The sequence below is a fragment of the Salmo salar genome, chromosome 17, assembly GCF_965601325.2.
Source record: "Salmo salar chromosome 17, fSalSal1, whole genome shotgun sequence".
NCBI lineage: Eukaryota > Metazoa > Chordata > Actinopteri > Salmoniformes > Salmonidae > Salmo > Salmo salar.
In genome coordinates, this window is record NC_138307.1 from 60,830,862 (window position 1) to 60,845,320 (window position 14,459).

A 14,459-nucleotide genomic window follows, 5' to 3' on the forward strand; every position below is an offset into this window, starting at 1 on the left:
TCCTGTGTGTGGTTGTTTTAATGTGTGTTTCTTCCTTCTATGTCCTCCTTATCTGTGTTGTGTCTGATGACTGTGCGGGATTGTCACTGGCGGTAGGTTCCCAATTGTCGTTGGATCCTCCTTAAGCCTGCTGCTCTGATGTTTTGATAGCCTCTTGACAACAACTTACTCCTATAGAACCAAATATATGTAACTATGCATACAGTACATGTATATCTGCTCTATATATGTGCGTAGTCTTGCACATGCACATATATATGTATGAAAGAAGCACTGGGCGCGCTTTAACAAGGTTGAACCACATTGATTCTCCATCTGGCGCCTTTTCAATCTTTGCTTTGCATTTCAAAACAAGATGTGCCCATGAGCTAAAGTAGAATGGTTAAGTTTCTAGGTTACTGCTTTTGAAACCTGTTGTAAGGTTTAGACATACAGTAGCTTTACGTTTCACATACATTCACCTGAAGCCAAAAGGCAGATTGACTTGACATTGACTTAACCCAGTATAATAGCTAATACACATTGTGGGTGTTGAACATGGCTGCCTATTCTGCTATACTCCTCTCCTCTCTGTGTACAAGCAATAACGAACAAACAATTTCGTTTTTTATAGTTTTGCTTAGGGAATAATTGACAATAGGTTTGCTTGCACCAGGAGGGGACTCAGATGGGCCGTACAAATTCCAAACAAATCAATGTTGTTCAGCCTTGATGCTTTCACACCAGCAACCTGACCACTAATAGGGCAGGCCCCCATCACCATGACAACATCTCTTACCAACACCTACCTACCTACTGCTGGCATGATGCTTATAGCTTCCATCGGCGTGGGGGTAACACATGCAGCTGAGGGCTCTGACAATGCGATTGTGGGTGATGGGTGAATGATAAGTAAACTGAGAATGTGAGGGGTCATAACCAGAGTACTGTTCTGTTTACTGAGAATGCCCTGCATGCAACAACGACAGTCTGACAATGTCTGATCTTTGGAAGGCAACTTTGACACTGAATGTACTTGAGAGCTATTTTTTGCCTCTTTAATCGCATGCTTATCAATAACAAACTGACTGCCCCCCTGCCTCGAACCCGCCTCTCCACTACCAGCATCCCTTCAGAACCAGGCTAGCGAAGGAAAACTCACTCTTCTTCTTCTTCATCACTCTCGCCATCTCTTGACATTTCCCTGTTGATTTGTTTTGCACCACAGACTGATCTTCTTGAAATAACATCAAGGGAATTGTCGTTTGTGGTTTGCAGAAGCTCTCTCTCTCTCTCTCTCTCTCTCTCTCTCTCTCTCTCTCCTCTGCCTGCCCATTACTCTCATCTTTTGGCTCTATCATTTGATCTCTCTCCCCCCTCACCTCCTCAGACCAAAACACCCACAGATTGATTGAACCGCATCATGGGTCCCGGCCCGAGTCTAGCGCATCACCGAGCATGTCCTGGTGTTAACAGCTGTGGTGTTTTAGTGCTTGCTCACCCCATTATAATCCCCCCAAAGAGAGGCAGCTTTTTTCAGGAGACGGGCCCGCTGGCACACCCGCTGGCAGGCCCGGGGCGGGGCAGGGCAACAGCCGTCTAAGGGGCTGGCACAGGCGACACACGGAGGGCACTGACTGTTGGTGGGTGTCTCCTTCAGGCCTTGAAGGATGAGGATGACGCTGAGACAGGCCTGACCGATACGGAGAAAGAGCCCGAGCCCAAGGAGGAAGAGAAACTGGGCAAATTACAGTTCAGCCTGGATTACAATTTCACCGAGAATATGGTAAGGGTCCGCCTCTGATATCTACTCTTACTGTCGTTGTGTCGTTGTTGTCCGAAACGTCTCTCCTTCGTAAGTATGTTCACCCCCATCTTCCTCTGTGGTTGGTCCATCGACTCATCAATCCATTTAAAAAAACACTGAGAAAATGTTGCCTACCCAGGTAATGCAGGACCTACTCCTACTGTTCATTGTTGTATCACCACTGTTTATTATTAATGCCTATAACTGCAGCATGCTAACTAGTCCCCTCTGGAATCCATCTGCTGTATTTTTCCCTCTGTCTGGGTTTTAAAAAGCAGAGCGACTTGAGGAGCAGACCAACTTCCAGATGTTGTGTGACAGATCATAGAGGAGGGTGGAAGGCAGCGTGGAGAGGAAGCTCTGCTGTCCTTCACTGGGGCCCTGCTAACTCCCTGTCATTAACAGTGCCGATGGACAGCCTGAGATTAGCCACTCACACACATCTGTCACTCTGTCTCGTCAACGTGGCCAGGAGTTTTCATTGGCTCACTGGGTTAGAGCATGGTACTAGCAACACCAGGGTTGTGGGTTCAATTCCCACATAAGCTAAGTGGATAGTATGTTGACAGTTCTCTGTGGATTGCTTTGTCACTTTGGCTGAAAGTGTTCGCTGACCTGCCATATTATATTATCCACACGTTCAGAACATTAGAGATTCTCCACATGCATCACAACTTTCCCCTGAAAGACCCTCAAGCACTCTGTTTGTCTTTAAATGAAAATGCTTTAGCGAATGTAGTGATGGTAACAGACAGTAATGATGCTAATCATGAGGATTAATAATCACAATAATCCCTCACGCACTCAGTTGTTATGGCCATAATAGTCATGGTCATTATCATAATATAACTGAAATGTATTCTGATAAGAGCCTTATTACCATTTAAGACTAATGCACTGAATGCTAGTCACATTACTTATTTTATATATTGCGTCCAATATAGCTATCTACATTCCCAGTAGTTTACTGAGCTGTCATGCAGTGTAAAACAATACCAGCCTGTTCTGTTCTGTGAGACTGTGATTATAGTGGTCCATTAATAATAAGCCCTGTAATTCCATAATGGATCCATAATGAGTGGATGGCAGTTGTCACTGTGTGTGTGACAGAAACCTGGATCATTGGGCCCGGCGCTCACTGACAGTACCCAGCTCTGAGGCTGAGAGACAAAGCCAGGGAACCAGGGACTATTGTCAGTCTGACCCACTTTCAGTTCAGCAGCAGCCACAGTAGAGAGCCACAGAGCCCCCTACTCACTCAGCTCCTGTGTCTTCAGATCAGGTCCACAGAGTAGAAGCAATCACGGTGAAAAGACTGCCCTAGTCTGAGGAAGAGTGGCTGGCACAGGTGATTGTTCCACTAGTTGTTCTCTTGTCCTCTGCAGAGGACTTTTGGGGTGGAGGAGGAGGAGGGGGTGGAAGAGCAGGGGGGACAGGAGGGCTCTCATTTTGTTTAAAGGTAATCTGCCCTTCTCAGCTCAGTAGAGCAGGGTCTCTCTCTGAATGGAGGAAAGAGAAAGATCTATGTGGTCAAATGTATCCACCTGTTTCTCTTAGTTAAGCACCAGTGATGGCTACTGGCCCAGGTCTCTATTAGAATGGGGTTTTGGGGGTTTAATGAGAGCACAGGTTAGTAAAGGATTCGGTACCCAGAGTACAGTGGCCGTATAAAGCAGCTCCACCACAAATGATCCACAAAGGAGCCAGAAAGGGAGACATAATATGCTATTTCCCTCTTTCAACATCATATTAATGTCCCTTTTAATGGGTTGAAAGGAGACCCTCTGGATTCATAACAGAGAGTTTACCGTCTCCATTATATTGGGTAGGAATAATTAAAACCACAGTTTTTCCCCATTACCTTTCTCTGTCTCTCCAAATGTACTTCTACCATTGACCTCTGAAAGAGAATACATTCTCAGAGGTTCCTGCAAAAAGCAAGAGAAGACAGGAGGAATATGACAGCTCCTTTCACATCCCCTTGGGGCTTTCGCTTTCTCCTTTGAAGTGTGCAGTGTTTGTGTGGCTATGTGGAGCCGTGATGGTAGGGAGGGACCAGGGAGGGAGTATCGGAACGACTCCTTTCAGGACGTGCTGCCCGGGGCTTAGTCACAATTGCAGGTGCACACCGTTCTCCAGCCTACCGTCAGCGGGCCAATATCACACACACAGGGAAGTGTTACGACCCGGCAGGCCCTTCTCTGTGACAGGACGCTGCCCCTCCGTTAAACACACACAGGTTTACAGACCTGGGGAATGTGAAAGAAGCCAGATCAGATGTTCATTATCGTGAGGATCATATAACACAAACACAGATTGGAATAGTACCCTTTTAATAAACCAGTTTATTAGTACCTTTTAATAAACCAGTTTAGTAGTACCCTTTAATAAATCAGTTTAGTAGTACTCTTTAATAATCAAGTTTCAGTGGTGGAAAAATTACCCAATTGTCATACTTGAGTAAAAGTAAAGATACATTAATAGAAAATGACTCAAGTAAAAGTGAAAGTCACCCAGTAAAATACTACTTGAGTAAAAGTCCAAAAGTATTTGGTTTTAAATATACTTAACTATCAAAAGTAAATGTAATTGCAAAAATATACTTAAGTGTCAAAAGTAAAAGTATAAATCCTTTCAAATTACTTCTATTAGGCAATCTAAACGGCACAATTTCTTGTTTCTTTTAATTTACGGATAGTCAAAGGCAAACTCCAACACTCAGACATAATTTACAAATGAAACATTTGTGTTTAGTGAGTCTGCCAGATCAGAGGCAGTAGTGATGCCCAGGGATGTTATCTTGATAAGTGTGTGAATTGGACCATTTTCCTGTCCTGTTAAGCATTCAAAATGTAATGTGTACTTTTGGGTGTCAGGGAAAATGTATGGAGTAAAAAGTACATTATTATTATTCTTTAGGAATGTAGTGGAGTAAAAGTTGTCAAAAATATAAATATTAAAGTAAAGTACAGTTACCTAAAAAAAAAAACTTAAGTAGTACTTTAAAGTAGTTTTACTTAAGTGCTTTATACCACTGTCCAGTTTAGTAGTACCCTTTAATAATCCAGTTTATTAGTGCGTTTTAATAATAATAATCCCGGGATTATTAAAACGCACTAATAAACTGGATTATTAAAGGGTACTACTAAACTGGACAGTGGTATAAAGTACTTAAGTAAAACTACTTTAAAGTACTACCCTTTAATAATCCACTTCAGTGTAGCTGTTGGCCCCTTTGTACACTTGATTCAACTGGTCCCTCTGAGAATATTAAAATATGATGAAATATTCAGCTAGTCTGAATCTGACTGTTTAACTCTTGACTGTGGACATTTGTCCTGTACGTGTTGTATTCAACAATGGAGGTGGTTTCACAGCAGAATATCTGATTTGAGTTTTGTAATACTTAAAACCTAGTAAGCAAACAGTCTTCGTCACAGACCTCCAGTCCCATCATCCTCTTAGAGATGATGGAGATGAGTCCAGATGGGTGGAGATTCACAGTAAATGCAGTGTGACACCGAGTAGCAGGACTGCTGACGTTGCTTCTCTCTGGACAACTGTAGGGAAATCTAATGGACAGCATGTCAGTATTAATCGACACCCTTGCATAGAGATGTCTGCTGGTTAACATTTTGAGCTCTGCGGAAATTTTTTTGAAAGCTACAATATCATCACAGTGAGGTCTTTAGTAAGTGACAGGCAGGATAATTGTACATATAGTGCCTTTAGAAAGTATTCACACCCCAGAAACAGAGTTTAATGGCTGTAATGGGGGAAAACTGAGGATAGATCAACAACATTGTTTAACCTAAATGACAGAGTGAAAAGAAAGAAGCCTGTGCAGAAAAACAATATTACAAAACATGCATCCTGTTTGCTAAAAAAATTAACTTAATGCCCTGAATACAAAGTGTTATGTTTGGGGCAAATCCAACACATCACTGAGTACCACTCCTCATATATTCAACCATGGTGATGGCTGCATCATGTTATGGGTATGCTTGTCATTGTCCAGGATTAAGGAGTTCTTTAGGATGAAAAGAAACGGAATAGCGCTAAGCACAGGCAAAATCCAAGAGGGAAAACCTGGTTCCGTCTGGCTTCCAACAGACACTGGGAGACAACTTCATCTTTCAGCAGGACAATAACCTAAAACACAAGACCAAATGTACACTGGAGTTGCTTACCAAGATGACAATGATTGTTTCTGAGTGGTACAGTTACAGTTTTGACTCTAATTGTCTTGAAAATCTATGGCAAGACTTGAAAATGGCTGTCTAGCAATGATCAACAACTAACTTGACAGAGCTTGAAGATTTTTACAATCCAGGTGTGCAAAGCTCTTAGAGACATTCTTAGAGTGACTCACAGCTGTAAACACTGCCAAAGGTGATTCTAGCATGTATTCACTCAGGGGTGTGAATACTTATGCACATGACATACTTCTGTATTTCATTTTCATACATTTGCTAACTTTCCTAAAAACATGTTTTCACTTTGTCATTATGGGGTATTGTGTGTAGATGGGTGAGAGAACAAAATATATTTCATAAATTTTGAAGAACATACATGTACAGTATCTTAGTCGTTCCCTTTGGGTTGCTTTAGCTTTATGTTCAAACTACACTGAGTGTACAACATATTAGGAACACCTGCTCTTTCCATGACATAGACTGACCGGGTGTATCCAGCTGAAAGATATGATCCCTGACTGATGTTACCAGCTAAATTCAGCTCAATCACTATGAATGGAGGGGAGGAGACAGGTTAAAGAAGGATTTTTAAGCCTTGAGACTATTGCGACATTGATTGTGTATGTGTGCCATTCTGAGGGTGAATTGGCAAGACAAAAGATTAAAGTGCCTTTGAATTGGGTATAGTAGTAGGCGCCAGGTGCACTGGTTTGAGTGTGTCAAGAACTGCAACGCTGCTGGGTTTTTACGCTCAACAGTTTCCTGTGTATATCAATAATGGTCCACCACCCAATGGACATCCAGCCAACGGCAGGCCAGTGGTCAAAAATGGGTCATTGATGAAAGAGTACAAAGGATGCTGACATGAATTGTGCAGAGAAACAGATGGGCTACAGTTAGTCAACTGACAGTCCAGTACAACATTGATGCCGAAAGACCAATAAAAGAATGCACAACTCATCGTACCTTGACACGAATGGGGTATGGCAACCGACGTCTTTTCTGCAGTTGCAGTAGGCTAAGGAATGAAAACACTGGACACTGGAGAATTGGAAAATCATTGCCTGGTCTGATGAATCCCGGTTCCTGCTGTTTCACACAGATGGGAGGACTAGGGTATGGGTACATGCATCCATCATGCCACGTGTTAACATTGCAGGATGGTGGTGGTGGTGTGATAGTGTGGGGTGTGTATTCATGGCACACATTGGGCCCCTTGATAAAAGTGGAGCAACATTTGAATGCCGCAGGATATCTGAACATCATTGCCAATCAGGTGCATCCCTTCATGGCATCAGTGTATCCATCTGCAAATAGATTTTTTTCTGCAGGATAATGCCCCATGCCATAAGGCTAGGATTGTATAGGAATGGATCCACGGACATGACAGTGAATTCAGCTGACTGCAGTGGCCTGCCCAATCACCAGATCTCAATCCACTTGAGCATCTGTGGGATGAGATGGAACAAGCTGTTCGAGGTAGAGATCCACTACCAGCCAACTTGACACAACTGTGGAAAGCACTGTAGTAAATTTTTTGTACTGGAAAAAATGCCTGGAATGTAAAATAATGCTATTAACCAGTTACCATGCTTTTAAAATAATGGTTCTGTTCCGGAACAGTATAGATCACTTTCATTCTCGGTTCTGGTTCTGGTTCTGGTTCTGTTCCTCGAAAAATGTAATTATTTTCCAGATTTTGGTTCTGTTCCCTGAACCAGTTCCAACCTCTGCTCAGTGTATATAACAAGAGTAGCATTTATTTTGTGTTACAACAATGTTGTGAGAATGTTATGCATTAACATGGGTGCCTTTTGGCACAATATCACCCCCATTGACGGAGGGGGTTCCATCTATGTTCCTTCCATGTTGCGTTCCTGTGCAGTGTACTTGTGCTGTGCGTGGACAGTGGGCTGTGTGTGGAGAATTTGCTTTAGCCCCTGTATCGTATCATCACACAGTCATCCTCCACTCCCATCATCATCCTCCCATCATTTAAAAAAATATGTATTGAACTAGGCAAGTCAGTTAAAGAACAAATTGTTATTTACAATGACGGCCTACCTCAGCCAAAGTCGGATGACGCAGGTCCAAATGTGCGCCACCCTATGGGACTCCCAATCACGGCCGGTTGTGATTCAGCTTGGAATCAAACCAGGGTCTGTAGTGACACCTCTAGCACAGAGATGCTGTGTCTTAGACCACTGTGCCACTCAGGAGCCTACAGCTGGAGTCCCATCACCATCTCCCCTGAGCATTGCTTTAGCACTCTGATCTGAACTGCGAAAACACGGGTCACAAAATATGATGAGATCCAGCATCCGTTGCTACGCCGATCCATGCGTTTTGATGGCAGAAGGTAGCCTTATTTCTCACGCTCCAATAATCCATGCTGGCTGGCTCTGACAACTGCTGGAGAGCTCCATGGCTGAGTGCCCTGGTCCCCCTCCAGATTGCCTGTTGATGGCTGCCTGACAGGAAGTTGATTGACTGACTAGGCGGCCCCAATAGGCCTTGGAGGAAGCAGCTGTGACTGGCAGGTCAATCAGCCTCCCCTGCCCCCCAGCATGGTTATCAATTATCAGCCTGATGTGGTGGAGAACAGGCCAATCACTGCAGAGCTCTGACAGGTCCTGACCTCGACTGCTCGCCACCTTAATACTGCTTTGGCTTAAACCACCGTGGCTTTCACAGGAGCATTACATTTAATATAATCTATGGCCTGCCTCCATGATTTGAAATGTAAAGAGCTACAGATGAGAAGGTATGGATGAGTCCCTTTGTAGGAGATTACCGATGGGCCACTTTCTCATAGTTAAATCTAAACTATAGAGGCTCTTGACTTCAATTCTGCTGGTGATCGTTTTAAACCCATGACATGTAGCGTTACTCCATCCTAGTGTTTTGCACCAGTGATGTGACCGGGGGTTATTCCAATTGAACCACAGCTTGGTGCTCTGTTAGAATGGTGGTGGGATGACAGTCATATCAAGGCTCTGTTATTGCTGTGGGTAGGGCTGTAGTGCTGACTAGTCTCTGTTGTCTCCACCCTTCCTCTCCACAGCTCATAGTAGGGATCATCCAAGCAGCGGACCTTCCAGCCATGGACATGGGCGGCACCTCGGACCCCTATGTCAAGGTCTACCTGCTACCTGACAAGAAGAAGAAGTTTGAGACCAAGGTCCACCGGAAGACCCTAAACCCCACCTTCAACGAGCAGTTCCAATTCAAGGTACTTATTCAAGGTATAAGAGTAGACTAGACAATACTTCACCCATGCAACTCTCAAACCTTGGCTTGTGCAGTAGTAGTAGTAGTAGTTGCTGTTGTTGTAGTAGTATTAGTTGTAGTAGTAGTAGTAGTAGAAGTAGTAATCTTTGTTATCCATAATAGCAACAACAGACATTTCTCAAGGAATAGGACAAATACACAAACCACACAGTAGTTTAAGCAGGTTGTGTTTGTTCGTTCTATGACAAAGTCATTTGCATGCTGTGGTGTGTTCGCTTGGGTAAGATGTGTAGACATGGAGCAGCTGGCCCAGTAACAAGCTGCTGACAGACAGCCTCCTGGTTCTCACAGCTGGCCCAGTAACAAGCTGCTGACAGACTGCCTCCTGGTTCTCACAGCTGGCCCAGTAACAAGCTGCTGACAGACTGCCTCCTGGTTCTCACAGCTGGCCCAGTAACAAGCTGCTGACAGACTGCCTCCTGGTCCACACAACTGATCCAGTAACAAGCTGCTGACAGACTGCCTCCTGGTCCACACAGCTGGCCCAGTAACAAGCTGCTGACAGACTGCCTCCTGGTCCACACAGCTGGCCCAGTAAAAAGCTGCTGACACACTGCCTCCTGGTCCACACAGCCTCTGTATGATCAGGATTCACACAGGCAGATGCAACGCTCCATCTCTCCTCGTCCACGCAGCCTCTGTATGATCAGGATTCACACAGGCAGATGCAACGCTCCATCTCTCCTCGTCCACACAGCCTCTGTATGATCAGGATTCACACAGGCAGATGCAACGCTCCATCTCTCCTCGTCCACACAGCCTCTGTATGATCAGGATTCACACAGGCAGATGCAACGCTCCATCTCTCCTCGTCCACGCAGCCTCTGTATGATCAGGATTCACACAGGCAGATGCAAACTTCCATCTCTCCCTATTCTCTCTCTCTTTCTTGTTTTGATTTGGCCTAAATTTGAGCAAAACTTTCTCAGTTTCAAAAATGTGATTGTAGCTACAGTATCTCATCTGTGGAGGAAGAGTTGTGGTATTCATCCAGCAGTAAAAAGAGCACAGGTGTTTGTCTGCAGCGAGAAATACATAGCATATGTGGTTGCCAGATTGGTTAAATACCAGTAGCATATTTATTTTGGAATTCAGAAAACATGGTAGACCTGTGAAGCTTTATTTATCCCACTGGCTACATTATTGAAATGAAGGAGCTACGAGTGTTCTTTGGTCGTGGTGGTGATAGTGTCAAGGACAAACTTCGGAAGTCTTATCTCTTTTCTAGCCAATCAGGTAGTTGTCACCTTGTTGTAACAAGTCCCCGTGTATAATGAGCTTTGTCTGGAAAACAGCTCAATTGGAGGCAATCAAGAATCAAATCCCAGACACCACCCTCATCCCCTCTTCACATCCCCTCCACCAGCACCCCTTCCTTCGCCCCGGATCTTTGGCAGATAAGACTGCCTGCCGCCTGTCCGTCACAGACAGGACTGGAGGAGGAAGGAGAGGAGGAGGAGGGAGGAGGAGTGGGGTTGATTGATTTGTAATGCTCTAGAACCAGAACTTCCCCAACTCATGACGACTCCTCTCTATTCCTTGACAAGTAATACCAGTGCCTGGGAGTAGCTTTGATGCAGCGTGCCAATCTGGCAGCCATTTTGTAAAGCACCACTATCACCACTATGCTACTACAGGTGTCAACAATACACTACTTCAATTTCATCCTTAGTTTGAGATAAGTAAGTTCCACCAGAAGACACTTAGAGATAGGTTTCATGTTGGGACAGACTCTCTTCTAGTGGTTATATGGTTCTCCCCAGGTGCCCTATGTCGAGCTGGGAGGCAAGACGCTGATGATGACAGTGTACGACTTTGACCGCTTCTCCAAGCACGACGCCATCGGAGACGTGAAGCTGCCCATGAACAAGATTGACTTTAGTCACGTGACAGAGGAGTGGCGGGATCTTGTGAGCGCCGAGAAGGAGGAGGTAAATAATATAATATATATACAGTATATATAATGTAATAACTCCAAGTTTACACATCAGAAACTCCTAATATTTTCTTCCCCAAAGTTACGACAGTTGACTACCAGTCTGCATGGGGTGTTGTCACCAAGGTAACAGTTAATTTCTAGAAATCCACGATCAGACATTTTAAATGACACATTTTATCACACGTCAATCGTATGACTATGTTAAAAATGTTTTACCTGGGATTGAAGAGTGAGCTCAGTGCCATACAGTAGTCGAGGGTATTCCATCTCTCTTGAAAAATGTCACTTAATCATCCCTCCATGCTTCTCATTCTATTAAAAAAGTGAGCAGGAGATACAATTTTCAAGGTAAATGTTATGGCGTACAGCATTTAAGCGTGGGTTGATAGGGGAACCTTGTTTTTTGCAGCACGCTTGGTTCATGTAAAGGTTCATTGTCACACCTGTGGTGCCAGAGAGTGGAAGGACATCTCAATCTGCAGCGTTGTTCCAGAACCAGACAAGCTACACCTGATCATTTCACGCAAGGCTTGAGACACCGTCTTAACGCCCTTAAAGTGATAGTCGCTCACTTGACTGGGCTTTCGCTGAAGGACCTTGAAACGTTTTGATTTGATTTGAAATGGCCACTTTCACCACCGTGAGCACCATCTTAAACACTATATGATTATACAAATGTTGAAATGGGATCATTATGCGAAGACTTTAAGGATAATGTGACACACCAAGCAACTTCTGTGGGTGTATAAGAGACAATAGGGTCAAGAAGAAGTTCTTATCCTCATTGAATGTGTGTAACAGTGGCTGTAAGGAATGTTTCAGGCATCAGCCGTGCCTCAGTGGCTGCAAATGATACCCAACGAGGTCCTAGCGGCCAGCTAAAGAGATGCTCTGAGCAGCCCAACCACTAGTCTGGTCCCAGATCTGTTTGTGCTCTATAGCCAACTCCTAATTCTCCCCATGCTTCTACGTTTGGCACGACCACATTAGACCAAGGGCAAAGTTTGTCCTTCAGAATAATCCCAATATCCACTCAGAAAAATGAATGGACACATTTCCCATATCTATGCAAATATATGCATGCACAGAGAGTGAGAGACATGTTGACCCAAATATTTCCTCGGGGGTATCATTTAAGCAATAAGGCCGGAGGAGGTGTGGTATAGGGCCAATATACCACGGCTAACGGCTGTTCTTATGCACGACGCAACGCGAAGTACCTGGACACAGCCCTTAGCCATGGTATATTGGCCATATACGACAAACCCCCGAGGTTCCGTATTGCTTAATTCTAAACTGTGTGATTCGAGCCTTGAATGCTGATTGGTATACTGGTTACACACGGAATTAGAACAGTAAAAACCTAAAAACAGCCCATGGCTGTGGTATATTGGCCATTTTCCACCCCTTACACACTTTCCGTCGTTCATTATTTTCCACAGAATGCATAGCCCCTTGTTTATTATCCATTACATATACAATCGGTCTGTGGAAAAGATAACATGGCAGCATTCTGTTCACATCATTTTAAAATGAAGTCAAACACTGCCAGAATAACAGATGGATTCCAGATGAATTCAGAAGGAATACAATATTTTTTAAGCGACACATGATCAACATATCAGGGGGTTTCATAATTTGTTTGTTTCCACCGTGTATTCTTCTAGAAACAAAGGTTACTTACAACGGCATCTGTTGTCGAGAAGAAAAGTGATGAGGTGACAATTGGATTTACCTGCGAACGTGCTTTGAAATAACACAGCCGTATTGACTGAGGGAACAACGGACCATGCATTTTATTAACTACAAAATGTTAGACTCTTCCTCGTCGGTTGTGTAACAGTGTTTACATGGCGAAAACATCCTCCTCAACCTGGCGGGTCAAACATGAAGCGCTCTCGGCAGGAGAGGGTCTAGCAGCTCAAAATGCAGTGCTGGCCTTTCCCAGATATTTCTGGAATATATTAGACCATGATGGCTTCAGACAAGCATGATCTATATCTGTGTTTTTTACTCTCAGTCTCTCTGCCCACGTCTCCCCGGGAGGAGTGTGTATTTATGTTGATGAAGCTGGAGCCTCTGTCATTAAAGTGAGAGTCTATTTAGTCCCGTCGGCTCTGGGCTGAGTGTACAGGCCAGGCACAGCTAGATACACTGACTGAGTAATGGCAACCCAGGCCGAGAATAAACCTGCCCCATATACAACTCACATCTGGCAACCGTATTATATTCTCATCACATATATTTAGTATTAGTGTCACGCCCTTGGTTCTCTATGGTATAGTAGGTCAGGGCGTGACTGGGGGTGTTCTATGTTGTTTATTTCTATGTTGGTGTGCTTGGTATGGTTCCCAATCAGAGGCAGCTGTTTAGCGTTGTCTCTGATTGGGGATCACATTTATTCAGCCATTTCCCCACTGTGTTTTGTTGGATCTTGTTTTTGTGTAGGTGCCTATTTGCACTTCACTGTCTTCACGTTTCGTTTGATCATTTATTGTTTTTGTATTTTGCTGAAGTTTCACGTTATAATAAAGATGTGGAACGCTACTCACGCAGCGCCTTGGTCCAATCATTACAACGAACGTGACAATTGGGGAATCGGTCTTGATTGTAATTTGATGAAAGACCTCTGGTATATAAAACAAAAATCAATGTTCAGGCCTCCTTGGCCCTTGATTTATGAGGTCTATTCATTGTGGCTGTTTCCAATCATGTGTAATTCAAGTTGGACCTGGGACACTTATTGAGCATCAGTCTGTTCTACTTGTTAATATGCGTAATGCCAGAAATATAAATCCCATTTTGAATCTGCTCACTCTGTGACTACAGTTGTTTATTTCGATGTCGATGTGTATGACACAAGGGAACGATTGATGACGTTCTGTCAAATTGACCACAAGAAGCCCGAACAGATATGATATTTGACTAAAACATAAGAATTTCAAACCTTTATTACATTGGGATATGATAACATATGTATCTTTATTATGCGTGGGAATACTTGGGGACAGATTTCCTAAATTAAAATCTCTTGGAGCTGAATTCCTGGTCTTTTGTTACATTATTTTATGTCCCCCCCCCCAAAACCAAAATTGCTCAGAAAACCTGGGTGGCAAAGTAAATTCACCCAAGGGCCAAATTCAGCCCGCGGGCAGCCAGTTGGGAAACCCTGTCCTACAAAGATCCAAGAAAACCCAAATGGGAAAACATAATCTATGTGAAAGCATTTAAGCTTTAAGACAGACAA

General features: G+C 43.8%; 1 protein-coding gene across 5 annotated transcripts in view; it reads left to right on the plus strand.

The window, feature by feature from the left end:
• Positions 1-14,459, plus strand: part of LOC106576317 (synaptotagmin-1) — a 214,753-nt gene that overhangs the window by 183,545 nt on the left and 16,749 nt on the right. For 4 of the 5 annotated variants that reach the window (XM_014153431.3, XM_014153427.3, XM_014153428.3 and 1 more), the window contains 3 exons: positions 1,640-1,765; positions 9,047-9,214; positions 11,037-11,204. In XM_014153431.3, coding sequence (XP_014008906.1) covers positions 1,640-1,765; positions 9,047-9,214; positions 11,037-11,204 — 462 coding nt within the window. The remainder of the gene's footprint in view (positions 1-1,639; positions 1,766-9,046; positions 9,215-11,036; positions 11,205-14,459) is intronic. The other variant, XM_014153430.3, reaches the window with a different exon arrangement.